The 21537-nt window shown below is 35.7% G+C and overlaps 1 protein-coding gene across 1 annotated transcript; it reads right to left on the reverse strand.

The window, feature by feature from the left end:
- Positions 1-12358: 12358 nt before the first annotated feature.
- LOC127852516 (uncharacterized) lies at positions 12359-20579 on the reverse strand. The gene is made up of 8 exons (XM_052386474.1): positions 20542-20579; positions 15210-15309; positions 15003-15052; positions 14270-14335; positions 13931-13994; positions 13318-13411; positions 12925-12969; positions 12359-12709 (listed from the first exon to the last, which is right to left on the reverse strand). Exons 1-8 carry the CDS (start codon positions 20577-20579, stop codon positions 12696-12698), a joined length of 471 nt encoding a protein of 156 aa, XP_052242434.1. The 3' UTR covers positions 12359-12695.
- Between the last annotated feature and the right edge of the window lie 958 nt (positions 20580-21537).

Here is a 21537-nt window from a genome sequence, read left to right on the forward strand (position 1 = left end):
CACACGTGTAATTTTGAAATCGTATTGATGTAAGCTTTGTTAATGGATACATCATTATAATGTTGCTTCTCAAAACCAATTGAATTATTAGAGAATGTTCTTATTTCTAAGTGTAACAGTATTTTCATATAGTACCAATGTCAGATACATTTAGAGCGTACATTCATCTTTTTGGTGAATTCAAGACTCGAATCCTGTGATAAGCACACCGAACCATCCATAATTCATAAACTGCTTGTGAAACGTCTTTGACTGTTGGTTACTGCAGTTGTCGCTATTGCCTATGCAAAAAAAAAAACAACAACAGAATATACTTACAACAAACCATCAGATTCAAACAGTTGTTTCATCATAATACATGCTCAATTACAAAACCAGTGATTTTCAACGGATGTCTGAAAAAACGATATAATAAATATAAATCTGCTTCAACCTTGCTTTAGGGGATCTAGAACAAACCCTTTAAAATTTTCATTTCAAAAGCGCGGGACATGTGAAAATACTGAAACAAATAACGAGATTTCAAATTGCGTATAGATTCTTGTTAGCATTATAGAAACATATATATATATATATCAATGTTTATACATGTTAAAGAAGCCTCATTTCATTATTTGATTGTTTGTTTTTACAACAACTTGTTTAAATCTAAATAAATTATATATTAAGTTGCTATAAACAAAATTTTGCGAACGTTAATTTAAATAAATATACAACGTTATGACAACATGTTCTGTTCAAATTTTATACCTATTTTTTATCACACTGAAGTTAAATAAACATATTTGTGAACTCAAGGGGCAAGAACTACCCATTGTTATATCAACACATGGGGAAATACATGTAGATAATCTCTTGTTGTTGACTTATGATATCATGTGAAATCAGATGAATTGATGCGTAACATGCTTTAATACTGCAAATTACTCTTGATATATTTGCGATGTCAAACCGGGTTTACCAATTAACACTATTCCTGAGTAGCTGTGTTACCGTACTAAGTGCACAGGTTTATGCCAGTAACGGTCAAATGCTCTTTTTGAATCAGACGTTAAAGGGATCTTTTCACGCTTTGGTAAATTGACAAAATTGAAAAAAGTTGTTTCAGATTCGCAAATTTTCGTTTAAGTTATGATATTTGTGAGGAAACAGTAATACTGAACATTTACCATGCTCTAATATAGCCATTATATGCATCTTTTGGCGATTATAAAACCTAAAAATTATAAAGCGTTGCAACGCGAAACGATTGAATAATTTGGAGAGTTCTGTTTTTGTCGTTAAATTGTGTATAACTACGAAGATTGCTTTTATAAGGTATAAAATACGTCAAGAATGTGTACTCGGCGGAATAGCTCAGTAGGCTAAAGCGTTTTTACTTCAGGACTCTGGCATGACTCCAGGGGTTACTGGTTCGAAACCTGTTCCGGGCAATGTTCTTTTCCTTTTTAAAATTTTATTCTTGATTTTTTACTGGAGCTTTTAAGATCTAATGTTTACATTTATCAAAATAAAGCATTTAATGAATAAGTTAAAAAATGCCAAAATCTGTGAAAAGGCCCCTTTAAGGGGATAATGGTCGTGGAATGACTTTTATAACCTAAATTCCCACAAGTTATGTGGCCGTGGCGTGGACCGAACCGCAGTTCTAAGATTTGTGGTACAACTCTCTACTTACTGAGCTTGCCTGCAGGATAAAGGTGAATTTTTAAATAATTGCGTTTCTTATTTGCGTCTTTTAGGATTCTTTTAACAATAATGAAATCGTTATTTGCATTAAGTTTTCATGAAGAAGATTAATTTTGTCGGTTATTTTCATGTTGAATAAATAGTGAATGCAAGCAACATCGTAAACACAATTGTGTTGTACAATACGATGTTTTACGCTGTTATTATTACAACAAAATACTATTTCCGAAAGTATTGACAATTCATTTAGCATTGTGGATTAGTATGCGATGTGGTTAAAAAAAATAAGCTTTACATTTATGGATTTAAATAATCTCTTTGTTGTTGAAAGAAATAATGACGATTACCAAAATTGTATTGTTGGATTATGTGATAAAATGTTAACATAATATGATTGTTTGAGCTAATTGGTTATTTGCACAAAACATGCTGAAATCATTAATCATTACTGAACGTTATTTAAACATATGACCCAGATCGATATTTTTTACAATAATCGACTTTCCGACAAAACGCAGTAACAAACAGACGTCATTAAAAATACAAAGTAGCATAATACTCTCAAATGTGGGCGGGGCTTAAAATGTGTTATAGGTCAGTGGCCGAGTGGCACAGAGAGTGAACGGAGGTTATTGCGTTATCGATCAGTGGTATACAAACACTTAAAATATTGAGCCAGCGTCTACAACGTAACAGGGCACTAGTGGCATAATAAAAGGGCTTATATATTGTAAACCCATGTCAAATCCCTATATGAAAAAGATGGGTAAATCACTACAAATAGGGGTCAAGACTACACATATATGAACGAAATGGAATTTATTTAGACTGATACAAATCACGGGCCATGTGCGGGAAAATTATACCTATATTTGTAAATAGATGATACTCCTCATTAATCACATTCTTATGAAGATCATCATATAACAAAGTGCATTCTTTCCACTGCAATCCATCAGACATATTATGCAACTAAATAGCATTAGTAAATAAACCACTGTGCTCATAATTGGGAATCTATATCTATAAAAATAAATCCGAGAAAGTCCCCAGATGTTGTTTCTGTTTTATGCGCATGAGTTGAATACAATCGTGGCGATCATTATTCTTAAAACAGTAGGGACTTGGACAATATCAAACGTAGTGCGACTATAACTGCACAGACTATTCTAAAAACAAGGAATCGACTTTTTTACGAAACAAAATCTGGTGTTTCCTACGTACAGCTTTTAACATATTCGTACACAAACCTAGAAAGATATGTGAAAAATACGATGGTATAAATACACTATTGAAATTCTTATGTTTGCAGAAAATCATCAATTTAAAAAAATTGTATTAATATGGCCAGTTTTGAAACCATGTTCATGATTGAAGAAAAAAGAACAACACTTAACACATATATTGACCAAATATTACACCTCTGGGTCTAATGGGTTTATTTTGATGTTCAAGTCTTTACATACCTTTAATTCCGCTCCAATTTTTTCACTAAACGGACTTGATTTAAATGAAAGTTTGTTGCAAATCTATTAAATATTACATAGCAAATATACCACTTATGCGCGGTGTTTTTCAAAGGGGTGTTTGCGCGTAATTTGCTTCTTTAGTCAATATTGATGACAACCATGTAATATGCGTTTTTCAATGTTAAAGGGGCGTAAATTGTGTAAATGTAACTAAAGGTAATTAGCATTGCACGTGTTCAACTTCAAATTAATAAGGGACAATTATTGAAAGTTACAATTGTCTTAATTGAAAACTGCGAGTGAATTTCTTTGACAAGTTTGTGTCTAATTAAGAACGGACAGATAGACGGACAGACGGAGAGACGGAAATACGTCATTTTGTATTTGTAACTGTAATAAAATATGCACTTGTATAACTTCATATTCATACGGGACTATGAATAAAAGATATAATTTTCTAAATTGAAAATTGTGAGTCGATTTTTTTGACAACTTTGTGTCTAAACAAGAACGGACAGATATACGGACGTACGTACGTACGTACGTACGTACGTACGTACGGACGGACGGACGGACGGACGGACGGACGGACGGACGGACGGACGGACGGACGGGCCGGCCGGGCCGGCCGGGCCGGCCGGCCGCCAGCCAGCCAGCCAGCCAGCCAGCCAGCCAGCCAGCCAGCCAGCCAGCCAGCCAGCCAGCCAGCCAGCCAGCCAGCCAGCCAGCCAGCCAGCCAGCCAGCCAGCCAGCCAGCCAGCCAGCCAGCCAGCCAGCCAGCCAGCCAGCCAGCCAGCCAGCCAGCCAGCCAGCCAGCCAGCCAGCCAGCCAGCCAGCCAGCCAGCCAGCCAGCCAGCCAGCCAGCCAGCCAGCCAGCCAGCCAGCCAGCCAGCCAGCCAGCCAGCCAGCCAGCCAGACAGACAGACAGACAGACAGACAGACAGACAGACAGACAGACAGACAGACAGACAGACAGACAGACAGACAGACAGACAGACATGGCAGACATGTAATAACTGTTCTGTTTAATATTGTATCAACACATAATTTTTCTTGGTTTTATTTACTTCGTGTTTGTACGGAGGGTCTCATTGTACATTGAAACAGCCTTAATGTTTACAACAAAATTTTATCTTCTATATCGTTTATCATTTCATGGTCAAAGTCTATCTTGTGAACGTTGACGACATACTTAGACTACACTGTTTTTCCCTAACCGATGTGACCGATGTATTGTTGGATTATGTGATAAAATTTTATTGTGATAAACCGATGTGATTAACCGCAAATAACTGAATACTACATAAATTGGTCTTACCAATACACTTGCCTGTTCTTAAACCTTGTGTGTGCCCAAAGAGATCTGGTTTATTGATGCTTCTAGTGTCTAAGGCAAACATTTTTTATGGTATGTTGAGTGTTGAAAAGACAAAAGTGTTTACTTTAACCCTTGATATATTTTAGTTGTATGATTTAGTTGGGAAATTAGATAAGAAAGACATTTATCTGCTTGTAAAATGTTTGCACCATGTTAGTTGAAGCGTTACTTAAAACCATCAACATTTTACCACGACTTGTTTAATTTCACGTCGGACAGTTGTGTTCTACTGGATACAATATATATATATATATATATATATATTATATAAAAGATATTATATGTATCAAAAAGACATAGTTACGATATAATGTAGATAAACTCTTTGTCATACCATTTTTTGGATTGGTTTCCAATAGAGAATTAGCAAAAATCAAAATGAAGCTTTTTTTACATGTACTGATGATAATCCTCACACTTCAGACATCATAATGTGTTGTAGCTATCTATGTTGGTATTTCATACCAGGCTTCTGATGTGGAGCTTCACAGTCATTAGATGCTCCCAGACTATAATTATTTTTTATTAGAAATTTAATAACAACCAATGTTGTTCATTACATGGCTGGACATATTTTCATTATCTAACTGAAGAAAATTGACTAAATAATAACACATGCTGGACGACAGTTAACAATAGTTTATACACAATTATCGAGGTTAATAATATCAAAATAAATCAAACCGAACCTTTGTTTGCAACTCCAAAAGCATAATGCGAGCAATGAACAAGTGTTTATAACATCTACATATAAAACATGCATATTTGAAAGGTACATACAATAATTGCTTAACAACACTGTGAGAAAATATGCTCTTGGAACAGACAATGTAAAATATATCAAAGGGATTTGATATATTTTTTCTAAACCAATCACTTCAGGTATAATTTCTTTCAGTTATTTTTAAGGTAAAACAACATGTATAATCAAGCTACAATTTATGGGGATCTTCTTGTAACATTCAAAGAAGAACACAAACATATGAAAGACCTATACAAATGTACATCATTGCACAGACTGAGCTGTTTATAGATATATAATTTTATTTAATAGTGAGGAAGACAATATAGTAGTCAATTAAAAAAAACTTGTTTATTCCTTGATTATTACCAAATTTTGAACCCCCTTATTTTTGTCTGAATGGTCTGATTGCTTCACCGAAAGCTTTTCCATTCTGATAGTATATGTTTTATTGCCAATAATATTTGATGATATAATTGTCCTTTTGAACGTAGCCAAATATGCTCAGCTGTGCATAGTTTCATAACATGTATTACTTAGTGGTTTTGAACGATTCTGGAGATGTCACCTTAAAAAATAGCAGCTCATAGCAATAGTACCTTTAATGGCTTTGATAACTTAATTTCCCACACCCCTCTCTATGAAAAACTTGCCAGTTGTATAGATTTCACAATCTGGAAATACCACTTACACAAAATAATTATAAATGCACAAGAAAAACGAAGGAATGGTATTAGGTTTTGCTGAAAAATAAGGGAAATTAGGAAGGAAATTAAAAAGTAGGAATACGTCCACTTTCTACACTATATCGTATAGGCGGTCTCGATCGAAAAGAGGTTTATCTCGGGGTTATTATCACATTTTTGTTTGCATTTATTAACATAACATACACATAAAAATGCTTTTGTCCCATTAAATTAAATATAGTCACTCTTTATTCATATACTATATTTCATAACTAACAGATTTTATACCAATTTGTAAAAAAATTCAGACATCATCATCATCATCGTCGTCGTCGTCATCATCATCATCATCATCATCATCATCATCATCATCATCATCATCATCATCATCATCATCATCATCATCATCATCATCATCATCATCATCATCATCATCATCATCATCATCACCATAATGTAATATAACTATACATATTAATATTAGAAAAATAACAGACTTACCCGGCGTACGTATTAAACGTTAGGCGTTGTCTTTTTTAAAATAGGAATTAACAACTATCTACTAAGGTCCGTTTAGATTTTAGGGAACGTCTCTTTTCCATTGTCTGAAATGTCTCTTTTCCATTGTCTGCAAAAAGGCAGTGAAACACCAAATTACGCTACATTTTTTTTTATTCAGCAAAACAGTTCAACGCTAAATAGTTTGTGCATGATGTTCAAAAGATTTAAGTTACATTTAAAAGCGAATACGTTTGTTCGTAATATGTACGGTACCGACGGACTAATACATTTAAAACAAAAAGTCTATTTTTTCAGTTCTTTCCTTCTAGAAGTCTAGCCACGGCGTGAGAAAATAATATTTCAAATTGCATTCGTTAGCACACCTCATCCTTAACCACTAAAGATTATTTTAAAATCGAATTATTGTTCTTGACTATAAATAGTGTATAGTCTTTACTAATATTCGAATATGGCCACAGTAAATAACACTGAAAATCGCACCATCGTTCATTTCTGAAAGTCGACTATGGCCACAGTAAATGGCTCTTAAAATGAGACCATCGTTCATTAGTGCAAGTCGAATATGGCCACAGTAAATGACTCTTAAAATGACACCATCGTTCATTACTGCAAGTCAACTATGGCCACAGTATATGACTCTTAAAATAACACCATCGTTCATTACTCAAAGTCGACTATGGCCACAGTAAATGACTCTTAAAATGACACCATCGTTCATTACTAAAAGTCGACTATGGCCGCAGTAAATGACTCTTAAAATGACACCCATCGTTAATTACTACAAATCGACTATGGCCACAGTAAATGACTCTTAAAATGACACCCATCGTTCATTACTACAAGTCGAATATGGCCACAGTAAATGACTCTTAAAATGACACCACCGTTCATTACTGGCAGTCGACTATGGCCACAGTAAATGATTATTGAAATGTCACCACTGCTCATTACTGCAAGTCGACTATGGCCACAGTAAATGACTCTTAAAATGACACCATCGTTCATTACTGAAAGTAGACTATGGCCACAGTAAATGACACTTAAAATGACACCATCGTTCATTACTGCAAGTCGACTATGGCCACAGTATATGACTCTTAAAATAAGACCATCGTTCATTACTGCAAGTCGACTATGGCCACAGTAAATGACTCTTAATATGAAAGCACCGTTCATTACTAAAGGTCGACTATGGCCACAGTAAATGACTCTTAAAATGACACCATCGTTTAATACTAAAAGTCGACTATGGCCACAGTAAATGACTTTTAAAATAACACCATCGTTCATTACTGCAAGTCGACTATGGCCACAGTAAATAACTCTTAAAATGACACCATCGTTCATTACTGAAAGTCGACTATGGTCACAGTAAATGACTCTTAAAATGACACCATCGTTCATTAATAAATGTCGACTATGGCCACAGCAAACGACTTTTAAAATGACACCATCGTTCATTACTGAAATTCGACTATGGCCACAGTAAATGACACTTAAAATGACACCATCGATTATAACTGGAAGTCGACTATGGCCACAGTATATGACTCTTAAAACAAGACCATCGTTCATTACTGCAACTCGACTATGGCCACAGCAAATGACTCTTAAAATGACACCATCGTTCATTACTGCAAGTCGACTATGGGCACAGTAAATGACTCTTAAAATGACACCATCGTTCATTACTGCAAGTCGACTATGGCCACAGTAAATGACTCTTAAAATAACACCATCGTTTATTACTAAAGGTTGACTATGGCCACAGTAAATGACTCTTAAAATGACACCATCGTTCAATACTAAAAGTCGACTAAAGCCACGGTAAATGACTCTTATAATAACACCATCGTTCATTACTGAAAGTCGACTATGGCCACAGTAAATGACTCTTAAAATAAGACCATCGTTCATTACTGCAATTCGACTATGGCCACAGTAAATGACTCTTAAAATGACACCATCGTTCATTACTTCAATTCGACTATGGCCACAGTAAATGACTCTTAAAATGACACCACCGTTCATTACTGGCAGTCGACTTTGGCCACAGTAAATGATTATTATAATGTCACCACTGCTCATTACTGCAAGTCGACTATGGCCACAGTAAATGACTATTAAAATGACACCATCGTTGTTTACTGAAATCGACTATGGCCACAATAAATGACTCTTAAAATGACACCATCCTTCATTACTAAATGTCGACTATGGCCACAGTAAATGACTCTTAAAATGACACCATCGTTCATTACTGAAAGTCGACTATGGCCACAGTAAATGACTCTTAAAATAAGACCATCGTTCATTACTGCAAATTGACTATGGCCACAGTAAATGACTCTTAAAATTACACCATCGTTTAATACTAAAAGTCGACTATGGCCACAGTAAATGACTCTTAAAATAACACCATCGTTCATTACTGCAAGTCGTCTATGGCCACAGTAAATAACTCTTAAAATGACACCATCGTTCATTACTGAAAGTCGACTATGGCCACAGTAAATGACTCTTAAAATGGCACCATCGTTCATTAATAAATGTCGACTATGGCCACAGCAAACGACTCTTAAAATGACACCATCGTTCATTACTGAAATTCGACTATGGCCACAGTAAATGACACTTAAAATGACACCATCGATTATAACTGGAAGTCGACTATGGCCACAGTATATGACTCTTAAAATAAGACCATCGTTCATTACTGCAAGTCGACTATGGCCACAGCAAATGACTCTTAAAATGACACCATCGTTCATTACTGCAAGTCGACTATGGCCACAGTAAATGACTCTTAAAATAACACCATCGTTTATTACTAAAGGTTGACTATGGCCACAGTAAATGACTCTTAAAATGACACCATCGTTCAATACTAAAAGTCGACTAAAGCCACGGTAAATGACTCTTATAATAACACCATCGTTCATTACTGAAAGTCGACTATGGCCACAGTAAATGACTCTTAAAATAAGACCATCGTTCATTACTGCAAGTCGACTATGGCCACAGTAAATGACTCTTAAAATGACACCATCGTTCATTACTTCAATTCGACTATGGCCACAGTAAATGACTCTTAAAATGACACCACCGTTCCTTACTGGCAGTCGACTATGGCCACAGTAAATGATTATTATAATGTCACCACTGCTCATTACTGCAAGTCGACTATGGCCACAGTAAATGACTATTAAAATGACACCATCGTTCATTACTGAAAGTCGACTATGGCCACAATAAATGACTCTTAAAATGACACCATCCTTCATTACTAAATGTCGACTATGGCCACAGTAAATGACTCTTAAAATGACACCATCGTTCATTACTGAAAGTCGACTATGGCCACAGTAAATGACTCTTAAAATAAGACCATCGTTCATTACTGCAAATTGACTATGGCCACAGTAAATGACTCTTAAAATTACACCATCGTTTAATACTAAAAGTCGACTATGGCCACAGTAAATGACTCTTAAAATAACACCATCGTTCATTACTGCAAGTCGTCTATGGCCACAGTAAATAACTCTTAAAATGACACCATCGTTCATTACTGAAAGTCGACTATGGCCACAGTAAATGACTCTTAAAATGGCACCATCGTTCATTAATAAATGTCGACTATGGCCACAGCAAACGACTCTTAAAATGACACCATCGTTCATTACTGAAATTCGACTATGGCCACAGTAAATGACACTTAAAATGACACCATCGATTATAACTGGAAGTCGACTATGGCAACAGTATATGACTCTTAAAATAAGACAATCTTTCATAACTGCAAGTCGACTATGGCCACAGCAAATGACTCTTAAAATGACACCATCGTTCATTACTGCAAGTCGACTATGGCCACAGTAAATGACTCTTAAAATGACACTATCGTTCATTACTGCAAGTCGACTATGGTCACAGTAAATGACTCTTAAAATTACACCATCGTTTATTACTAAAGGTTGACTATGGCCACAGTAAATGACTCTTAAAATGACACCATCGTTCAATACTAACAATCGACTATGGCCACGGTAAATGACTCTTATAATAACACCATCGTTCATTACTGAAAGTCGACTATGGCCACAGTAAATGACTCTTAAAATAAGACCATCGTTCATTACTGCAAGTCGACTATGGCCACAGTAAATGACTCTTAAAATGACACCATCGTTCATTACTTCAATTCGACTATGGCCACAGTAAATGACTCTTAAAATGACACCACCGTTCATTACTGGCAGTCGACTATGGCCACAGTAAATGATTATTATAATGTCACCACTGCTCATTACTGCAAGTCGACTATGGCCACAGTAAATGACTCTTAAAATGACACCATCGTTCATTACTGAAAGTCGACTATGGCCACAGTAAATGACTCTTAAAATGACACCATCCTTCATTACTAAATGTCGACTATGGCCACATTAAATGACTCTTAAAATGACACCATCGTTCATTACTGAAAGTCGACTATGGCCACAGTATATGACTCTTAAAATAACACCATCCTTCATTACTAAATGTCGACTATGGCCACAGTAAATGACTCTTAAAATGACACCATCGTTCATTACTGCAAATCGACTATGGCCACAGTAAATGATTCTTAAAATGACACCATCGTTCATTACTTCAATTCGACTATGGCCACAGTAAATGACTCTTAAAATGACACCACCGTTCATTACCGGCAGTCGACTATGGCCACAGTAAATGACTCTTAAAATAACACCATCGTTTATTACTAAAGGTCGACTATGGCCACGGTAAATGACTCTTAAAATGACACCATCGTTCAATACTAAAAGTCGACTATGGCTACAGTAAATGACTCTTTAAATAACACCATCGTTCATTACTGAAAGTCGACTATGGCCACAGTAAATTACTCTTAAATGACACCATTGTTTTTTACTGAAAGTCGACTATGGCCACAGTAAATGACTCTTAAAATGACACCATCGTTCATTACTGCAAGTCGACTATGGCCACAGTAAATGACTCTTAAAATAACACCATCGTTCATTACTAAAGGTCGACTATGGCCACAGTAAATGACTCTAAAAATGACACCATCTTTCAATACTAAAAGTTGACTATGGCCACAGTAAATGACTCTTAAAATGACACCCATCGTTCATTATTACAAGTCGACTATGGCCACAGTAAATGACTCTTAAAATGACGCCATCGTTCATTACTGAAAGTCGACTATGGCCACAGTAAATGACTCTTAATTGTACTATTTTTGTATTTTGTTTCGTTTTGTGCCGTTCTGTTTTGGCAATTCATCACCTGCCATGAATAAAGGACCACGTACGTATGTATAATACAGGGTAAGATCTTGGATCCCAAAAGGTACATGGTGCTGCTAGAAAGAAGCAGGGTGGCGATTCGGAACAGAAAATGACATATTCATATAATATCCAGGTATTTTATTAATCAAATACAAACATATTGTCATTAAGAAACAAATTATCTATGGAAAAACGTATGAGTGCGTCACTATACACACGCACATACGTTTGTAAATGTTTTGCTAAGATTTGCAGTAGATTTACGCTTGTTGCAAGAAAGATATTTATTTTTGCATGCATTTATTATTGCATGTAGAATACGCATTTAATCCGAATGCACCAACTCTTGTAAGTAGACAAAATGACACCTCCCTTATGATGGCTTTTTACCCCTCTAAGACAGTGAAGGAATATTATTTTGGCGATGTCCGGAGGTGTTTATCAATAATTATTTATTAAATTTCATTAAACTTAATATGAATGTGTTCAATCATTCTGCGGTGCACGCGTAATTAATTTATTGCCCCTTAATTGATTGAAATTCAGGAAGGTTGTACGTCCGGGGCTGTTTCACAGTACCTATTTCACGAAACTTAAAACAAATATACATCATCATTCGCCGATATTGTTTCTGTGTGGTTCTCCGTCCTTCCACTTTCAATGTCCGGAGCTGTGTGACAGTAACTATTGCATGAAAGTCTATAAAACTTAAATGTCATCATACTGCAGTGGTGCACACTTAAGTTCTGTAGAAATCGATAACTCAACAGTTAACAGTAAACTGGTGTCTGTAATGCAACGATCCCACTTTTGTCCTTACACATCTTCCGACCGTACGGTGTTGTCAGCCATGTTGAACTTTTCTGCAGGATGTTAGCGTCTTTGTGTTCACCAGGCTTTACCTTTGAAATAGATTGCAACAAAATCCAATCTGGTACGACATATTGACTAGGATTCTCACACAGTTTTTGAGTACCATGAAAGTTGTGACATAAGCTACAAGAAAACATGCTTTTTAACATGAATATACATCTACTATCCAGAAAAATGTCTTAAATGAAACTTCATGAGCACCTACAATTTCATCTGTAAAATTTATGTTCCGTGTTTTACTTACGTCTATCCGCTAGGGCGCTTGACCAATATTCTTTTATGCTCGAGCCTGCATTAAAAAACCCAAAATATTTGTGAAAATGAACTAAAAACACATCAAGTTACATAACAAGTCAAACTTTTAAAGTGTCAAAGGCTACGAAGACACTTATAAGTAATTGTTTTATTTCGATGATACGATAAACTTTTACTTATCATAAATTGCCTGTGACTAGTAATTGTATTAATGGCTTGATTATGCCAAAACACGTTACAGATATCTCTTTAAACCATTTTGTAAAACGTAAATCCGAATGAAATTTCTATGATATTTATACGAAAAGAAAAACCTAATATGACTGCTATATGTTTTTACAAAACTGATCATTGTAGTATTAATGATATGGACAATACATACGGTGAGTTGTTGCCAGGCTATATGCTGTGAAAAAACTTTTGGCCACCGTTCGTTGCAGAGCCTCTGTGGCCTCTTTATAACTACATCCAGTCGCCTGCAGTTTTATGATTTGAAACAAACGATTATGAGAATATTTAACAAATTTTACATACATGTACTGTGAAATATTTTCTGTACGAATATGTAGTTTACTTTGACACCAAAGAAGATAATAATTTTTGTATGACATTCGAAACCGATATACTTTTTTCAATTAATTATATAACTTTAAATCTTTGCTTTTACTATTTATATTGTTCGGACTCGCCTTTAAAAACCGCGTAAAAAATAAAACGGGATTCTATGTCTATTGACAGTCTAACAGGCATGTTATATGGAGATATTGTACATTTTAAGACTTTGTTCTTCCCATTAACATTTAAAATATTTACATTTAACGAATTAAATTTACACAAACACAGCGCAAGTTTATACTTTCGTAAATAAAATGTGGTTGTGCACAAAATGACCAAAATGTTACGCACTCTTATAAATAAAATCATGTTTTGAAAACGTATATATTATTGTAAGATAATACTTGTTACAAAAAATAATCAAAGACCATACTCTATACCTCGTGCATGATCACTGAACACGCTTCCTTGACGAGGACGGATTCTGTATACGATGAAACTAGTCTGTAATTTAATATAGAAATGGTATTGGTTTTAATTTTTATAAGTTTAAGTTTAGTTTTTAACAAATGTTGATGGCAGTCTCGATCGAGCACGACCTTAGATGTATATCTTTCCACATACTAATTTTTAACCTTTACAAAATCGGTCATATGCAAGATTATGTTTATTTTTCACTTTCTAAATCCATTGTAAACGGCCCAATGATTATGTTATGGCTGACTGGAATAGTTCATGAAAAAAATCAATACTCAATAAAAAAATATAATACGAAATACCTTTTGTTCTTCTTGAAAGCTGATTTCAGCTTTTCGTTAGCTACGAGCTTTACCAAAGGGTGGTTCCTGTAAATGTCGTCATTATTGACAGTTTAAGTAAGCAATCAATTTCCCATGTTTTGTGAAATTTGTATGAAATCAAAGAAAGGGAAAGTTTTACATTGTGTATGGTACCGTTTGTCAGGAGAAATTGTGAATAAGCGAATAACACATATTTTTTTCTTTACAATCGAACCTCGACTTTTATCGTTAATTGATTCAAAATATTTCTGCTCTTATCCTAAATATAAAGTGGTTATATAAATAAGGGAACACAGATAGCTTTCAATATAATTGGTATTTTGAATGCCAAGCGCTTATGCAATATACAGTTGCCATTGCTAGGCATTGTACTGTACTAAGTGCCTGTTCGTAATGCAACTGGATCATTGCGATACTTTGGTCTTTACGAATTTCTCACATAGAGTTTATCTATTTCGTTCGGAGCTCATTGAATTCGAAGTAGCTCTTGACTTTGGGCAAGTAACAGACGCATCAAGACCAATTCCACAACACCGTCACACATAGGTTTCGGTGGCAAGACCGAGTTCGAATACTACGCCGTTTACAAAGCTTTTCTGCTGTTAAAGTCAGTTTTTGTAAGCATTAACGCACATTTTGAATAAGCTTAGTATATCAGTGCATTGAATTTAATTGCAGAAAAGCTACCTTATTTATGACAATTACAACTTACCCGTTTTCTGAAAAGGTATCTTGGATGTTTTTCTCCACGACAGTCAGTGCCTGAATTACATGAGGAAAAAACTGATAAAAATGAACCAAATTATTATAGCATGTACACTGTTTCAAGAGTATGACAATACGTTAATGAAATTGTGCATTAATATTTGAATATGATAATCAATAGGCATGCAACGGAGAGTAATGTATGAATTAATACCTCTAACGCGAAAACGCAAAATCCATATCCGATGGAACTTTTTGGTGCCGCGTCTACGTTTGTAATACATTTGCAATGGTTAAGCAACCACAAAACGTCACTGAAATATATAAAAAAAAGATCGGAATGAAATGGCGATAGAACTTCGACCAAATTCCTATGAACTTATGTGATCCAATGAAAAGTAAAATATATATGACTTTCTTTTACAATATTGTAACCACTAAAACATGTAGAAATCCTATGATACCATTGCTCACTTTAAGAGTCATTTACTGTGGCCATAGTCGACTTGCAGTAATGAACGATGGTTTTACTGTGGCCATTGTCGACTTGCAGTAATGAACGATGGTGTCATTTTAAGAGTCATTTACTGTGACCATAGTCGAACTGCAGTAATGAACAGTGGTGACATTTAAAGAGTCATTTACTGTGGCCATAGTCGACTTCCAGTAATGAACGGTGGTGTCATTTTAAGAGTCATTAACTGTGGCCATAGTCGACTAGCAGTAATGAACGATGGTGTCATTTTAAGAATCATTTACTGTGGCCATAGTCGACTTGCAGTAATGAACAGTGGTGACATTTTAAGAGTCATTTACTGTGGCCATAGTCGACTTGCAGTAATGTACGATGGTGTCGTTTTTAGAGTCATTTACTGTGGCCATATTCGACTTGCACTTATGAACGATGGTCTCATTTTAAGAGTCATTTACTGTGGCCATAGTCGACTTTTAGTAATGAACGATGGTGTCATTTTAAGAGTCTTTTACTGCGGCCATAGTTGACTAGCAGTAATGAACGATGGTGTCATTTTAAGAATCATTTACTGTGGCCATAGTCGACTTGCAGTAATGAACAGTGGTGACATTTTAAGAGTCATTTTACTGCGGCCATAGTCGACTTCCAGTAATGTACAATGGTGTCATTTTAAGATTCATTTACTGTGGCCATAGTCGACTTGCAGTAATGTACAATGGTGTCATTTTAAGAGTCATTTACTGTGGCCATAGTCGAATTGCAGTAATGAACGATGGTGTTATTTTAAGAGTCATTTACTGTGGCCATAGTCGACTTTTAGTAATGAACGATGGTGTTATTTTAAGAGTCTTTTACTGTGTCCATAGTCGAATAGCAGTTATGAACGATGGTGTCATTTTAAGAATCATTTACTGTGGCCATAGTCGACTTGCAGTAATGAACAGTGGTGACATTTTAAGAGTCATTTTCTGTGGCCATAGTCGACTTGCAGTAATGAACAGTGGTGACATTTTAAGAGTCATTTACTGTGGCCATAGTCAACCTTTAGTAATAAACGATGGTGTTATTTTAAGAGTCATTTACTGTGGCCATAGTCGACTTGCAGTAATGAACGATGGTGTCATTTTAAGAGTCATTTACTGTGCCCATAGTCGACTTGCAGTAATGAACGATGGTGTCATTTTAAGAGTCATTTGCTGTGGCCATAGTCGAGTTGCAGTAATGAACGATGGTCTTGTTTTAAGAGTCATATACTGTGGCCATAGTCGACTTCCAGTTATAATCGATGGTGTCATTTTAAGTGTCATTTACTGTGGCCATAGTCGAATTTCAGTAATGAACGATGGTGTCATTTTAAGAGTCGTTTGCTGTGGCCATAGTCGACTTTTATTAATGAACGATGGAGTCATTTTAAGAGTCTTTTACTGTGTCCATAGTCGACTAGCAGTTATGAACGATGGTGTCATTTTAAGAATCATTTACTGTGGCCATAGTCGACTTGCAGTAATGAACAGTGGTGACATTTTAAGAGTCATTTACTGTGGCCATATTCGACTTGCACTTATGAACGATGGTCTCATTTTAAGAGTCATTTACTGTGGCCATAGTCGACTTTTAGTAATGAACGATTGTGTTATTTTAAGAGTCATTTACTGTGGCCATAGTCGAACTGCAGTAATGAACAGTGGTGAAATTTTAAGAGTCATTTACTGTGGCCATAGTCGACTTGCAGTAATGAACAGTGGTGACATTTTAAGAATCATTTTACTGTGGCCATAGTCGACTTCCAGTAATGTACAATGGTGTCATTTTAAGAGTCATTTACTGTGGCCATAGTCGACTTGCAGTAATGTACAATGGTGTCATTTTAAGAGTCATTTACTGTGGCCATAGTCGAATTGCAGTAATGAACGATGGTGTTATTTTAAGAGTCATTTACTGTGGCCATAGTCGACTTTTATTAATGAACGATGGAGTCATTTTAAGAGTCTTTTACTGTGTCAATAGTCGACTAGCAGTTATGAACGATGGTGTCATTTTAAGAATCATTTACTGTGGCCATAGTCGACTTGCAGTAATGAACAGTGGTGACATTTTAAGAGTCATTTACTGTGGCCATAGTCGACTTTTAGTAATGAACAGTGGTGACATTTTAAGAGTCATTTACTGTGGCCATAGTCGACTTTTAGTAATGAACGATGGTGTTATTTTAAGAGTCATTTACTGTGGCCATAGTCGAATTGCAGTAATGAACAGTGGTGACATTTTAAGAGTCATTTACTGTGGCCATAGTCGACTTCCAGTAATGAACGGTGGTGTCATTTAAGAGTCATTAACTGTGGCCATAGTCGAATTGCAGTAATGAACGATGGTGTAATTTTAAGAGTAATTTACTGTGGCCATAGTCGACTTTCAGTAATGAACGATGGTGTCATTTTAAGAGTCATTTACTGTGGCCATTGTCGACTTTTAGTAATGAACGATGGTGTCATTTTAAAAGGCATTTACTGTGGTCATAGTCGACTAGCAGTAATGAACGATGGTGTCATTTTAAGAGTCATTTACTGTGACCATAGTCGACTTGCAGTAATGAACAGTGGTGACATTTTAAGAGTCATTTACTGTGGCCATAGTCGACTTGCAGTAATGAACAGTGGTGACATTTTAAGAGTCATTTACTGTGGCCATAGTCGACTTTTAGTAATGAACGATTGTGTTATTTTAAGAGTCATTTACTGTGGCCATAGTCGAACTGCAGTAATGAATAGTGGTGAAATTTTAAGAGTCATTTACTGTGGCCATAGTCGACTTCCAGTAATGAACGGTGGTGTCATTTTAAGAGTCATTAACTGTGGCCATAGTCGAATTGCAGTAATGAACGATGGTGTAATTTTAAGAGTAATTTACTGTGGCCATAGTCGACTTTCAGTAATGAACGATGGTGTCATTTTAAGAGTCATTTACTGTGGACATAGTCGACTTTTAGTAATGAACGATGGTGTCATTTTAAAAGGCATTTACTGTGGCCATAGTCGACTACCAGTAATGAACGATGGTGTCATTTTAAGAGTCATTTACTGTGGCCATAGTCGACTTGCAGTAATGAACAGTGGTGACATTTTAAGAGTCATTTACTGTGGCCATAGTCTACTGGCAGTAATGAACAGTGGTGACATTTTAAGAGTCATTTACTGTGGCCATAGTCGACTTTTAGTAATGAACGATGGTGTTATTTTAAGAGTCATTTACTGTGGCCATAGTCGAACTGCAGTAATGAACAGTGGTGACATTTTAAGAGTCATTTACTGTGACCATAGTCGACTTCCAGTAATGAACGGTGGTGTCATTTTAAGAGTCATTAACTGTGGCCATAGTCGACTAGCAGTAATGAACGATAGTGTTATTTTAAGAGTCATTTACTGTGGCCATAGTCGAATTGCAGTAATGAACGATGGTGTCATTTTAAGAGTCATTTACTGTGGCCATAGTCGACTAGCAGTAATGAACGATGGTGTCATTTTAAGAATCATTTACTGTGGCCATAGTCGACTTGCAGTAATGAACAGTGGTGACATTTTAAGAGTCATTTACTGTGGCCATAGTCGACTTGCAGTAGTGTACGATGGTGTCGTTTTTAAAGGCATTTACTGTGGCCATAGTTGACTTGCAGTAATGAACAGTGGTGTCATTTTAAGAGTCATTTACTGTGGCCATAGTCGACTTTTAGTAATGAACGATGGTGTCATTTTAAAAGGCATTTACTGTGGCCATAGTCGACTAGCAGTAATGAACGATGGTGTCATTTTAAGAGTCATTTACTGTGGCAATAGTCAACTTGCAGTAATGAACAGTGGTGACATTATAAGAGTCATTTACTGTGGCCATAGTCGACTTGCAGTAATGAACAGTGGTGACATTTTAAGAGTCATTTACTGTGGCCATAGTCGACTTTTAGTAATGAACGATTGTGTTATTTTAAGAGTCATTTATTGTGGCCATAGTCGAACTGCAGTAATGAACAGTGGTGACATTTTAAGAGTCATTTACTGTGGCCATAGTCGACTTCCAGTAATGAACGGTGGTGTCATTTTAAGAGTCATTAACTGTGGCCATAGTCGAATTGCAGTAATGAACGATGGTGTAATTTTAAGAGTAATTTACTGTGGCCATAGTCGACTTTCAGTAATGCACGATGGTGTCATTTTAAGAATCATTTACTGTGGCCATAGTCGACTTGCAGTAATGAACAGTGGTGACATTTTAAGAGTCATTTACTGTGGCCATAGTCAACTTACAGTAATGAACAATGGTGTAATTTTAAGATTCATTTACTGTGGCCATAGTCGACTTGTAGTATTGGACGTAGGTGTCATTTAAAGAGTCATTTACTGTGGCCATAGTCGACTTGCAGTACTGAAAAATGGTGTCTTTTTAAGAGTCATTTACTGTGGCCATAGTCGACTTGAAGTAATGAACGATGGGGACATTTTAAGAGCCATTTGCTGTGGCCATAGTCGACTTTCAGTAATGAACGATGGTGTCATTTTAAGAGTGATTAACTGTGGCCGTAGTCTACTTGCAGTAATGAACAATTGTGTCATTTTAAGAATCATTTGCTGTGGTCATAGTCGACTTTCATTAATGAACAGTGGTGACATTTTAAGTTTCATTTACTGTAGCTATATTTGACTTGCAGTAACGAAAAATTGTTTCATTTTTAGTGTCATTCACTGTGGCCATAGTCGTCTTGAAGAAATGAGCAATGTTGTCATTTTAATAGTTATTTACTGTGGCCATAGTCGACTTGCAGTAGCGCTCATCACATGCACGCGCACTATCAAGTTGCCTGATTATATATTTATTATCGATGTATATTAAACTTATAAACCATACGTGTAGTACACCATACACATTTATATTTGACCATTGTAGATAGAAGACTAGTACCAGTACATATAATTTCATTCGTATTTAAGAATGCAATTTATGTTACTATTTACTTTTTATCTTTTAGTCCTCCGACGTCTTTCTAAAACTAAATGTTCTATAACCGGTCTTTCTCTTCACTAACCGGTTTTTCTCGTCTATGGCCATACAACTATTTTCCATAGCCGAAACAGCCTATCGAAACAGCCAATGGAATCAGGAACATGGAAAAGAGTGTTTCCCTAGATGATTTTAAATGTACACGGGTGATAATGATCGTTTCCTCTAGCGGTTGTTCGTCTGTTGTCGTGATAGTTGTACTATATTCTTTTATTAAAACAACGTTAACATTGATTGATTTATTTTATATCCTTAAGTTGCTTTCCAGTGATTTTGAAATATTCATAACCAATTTATCAATTTTCCAGTACCTTTTAACGAGTGCGCGACCAATATACTTCGCAGGTAGAATTGTATATCTTTTAACGGGTATCGATGTCTTATGGGTTTTGTTCATTGAGTGATCTTACATCGTGGCTAAAACAAATAATAAGGAAGGTAAAATCAAAGCGACGATGGCAATAAAAGGCTGTTGAAAAGATACAATGAAGTTTCTTCTGAAGATAATGTGCAAGGAACAGTTAACCGAACGAAAACGCAAAGATACCAGAATAATAGTTTTGAGACAAGAATACATACAGCAAAATGAAACAAAATGGGATGAAATAGTGCAAGTCTTGATTTAATCAATTATAATTTGACAGTACCTCGCTCAACAAAATAAGAACTTACATGGAAACACCTTTGGAATGACTAAGTTTAAGGGCACTTCACGTGTAAATTACCGGGGATGAGAGCGTATATTGCGTCGATATTAATCTTGAACTGACTGATACATGAGTTTATTAGTTCCGATTTGGAAGCGCGCGGGGATAGTATACTGTTATGACTTCAATATACTCTTGCAAATCGTGCAAAGTAGCAATACCGACTGTTGGACATGTATTCATAATAGTGATCACAGCAAATATGTTTTAATATAATCGTTATAGAAATGTGTAAGAATTTTGTTTTAAAAACACACAGAACCGTGATTTGACAGTCTGTAAATAGAAACTGAAACAAGAAACGAAGTAGGAAA

The sequence above is a fragment of the Dreissena polymorpha genome, chromosome 12 (genome assembly GCF_020536995.1).
Source record: "Dreissena polymorpha isolate Duluth1 chromosome 12, UMN_Dpol_1.0, whole genome shotgun sequence".
Classification (NCBI taxonomy): Eukaryota; Metazoa; Mollusca; class Bivalvia; order Myida; family Dreissenidae; genus Dreissena; species Dreissena polymorpha.

Coding starts and splice junctions, on each gene's coding strand:
- LOC127852516 (XM_052386474.1), bottom strand. CDS start 20,579: ATGGAAAATAGTTGTATGGCCATAGACGAGAAAAACCG. Junction 15,310..20,541: donor GCCATAGACGAGAAAAACCG/GTTAGTGAAGAG, acceptor TATATATTTCAG/TGACGTTTTGTGGTTGCTTA. Junction 13,995..14,269: donor GCTTTCAAGAAGAACAAAAG/GTATTTCGTATT, acceptor ATTAAATTACAG/ACTAGTTTCATCGTATACAG.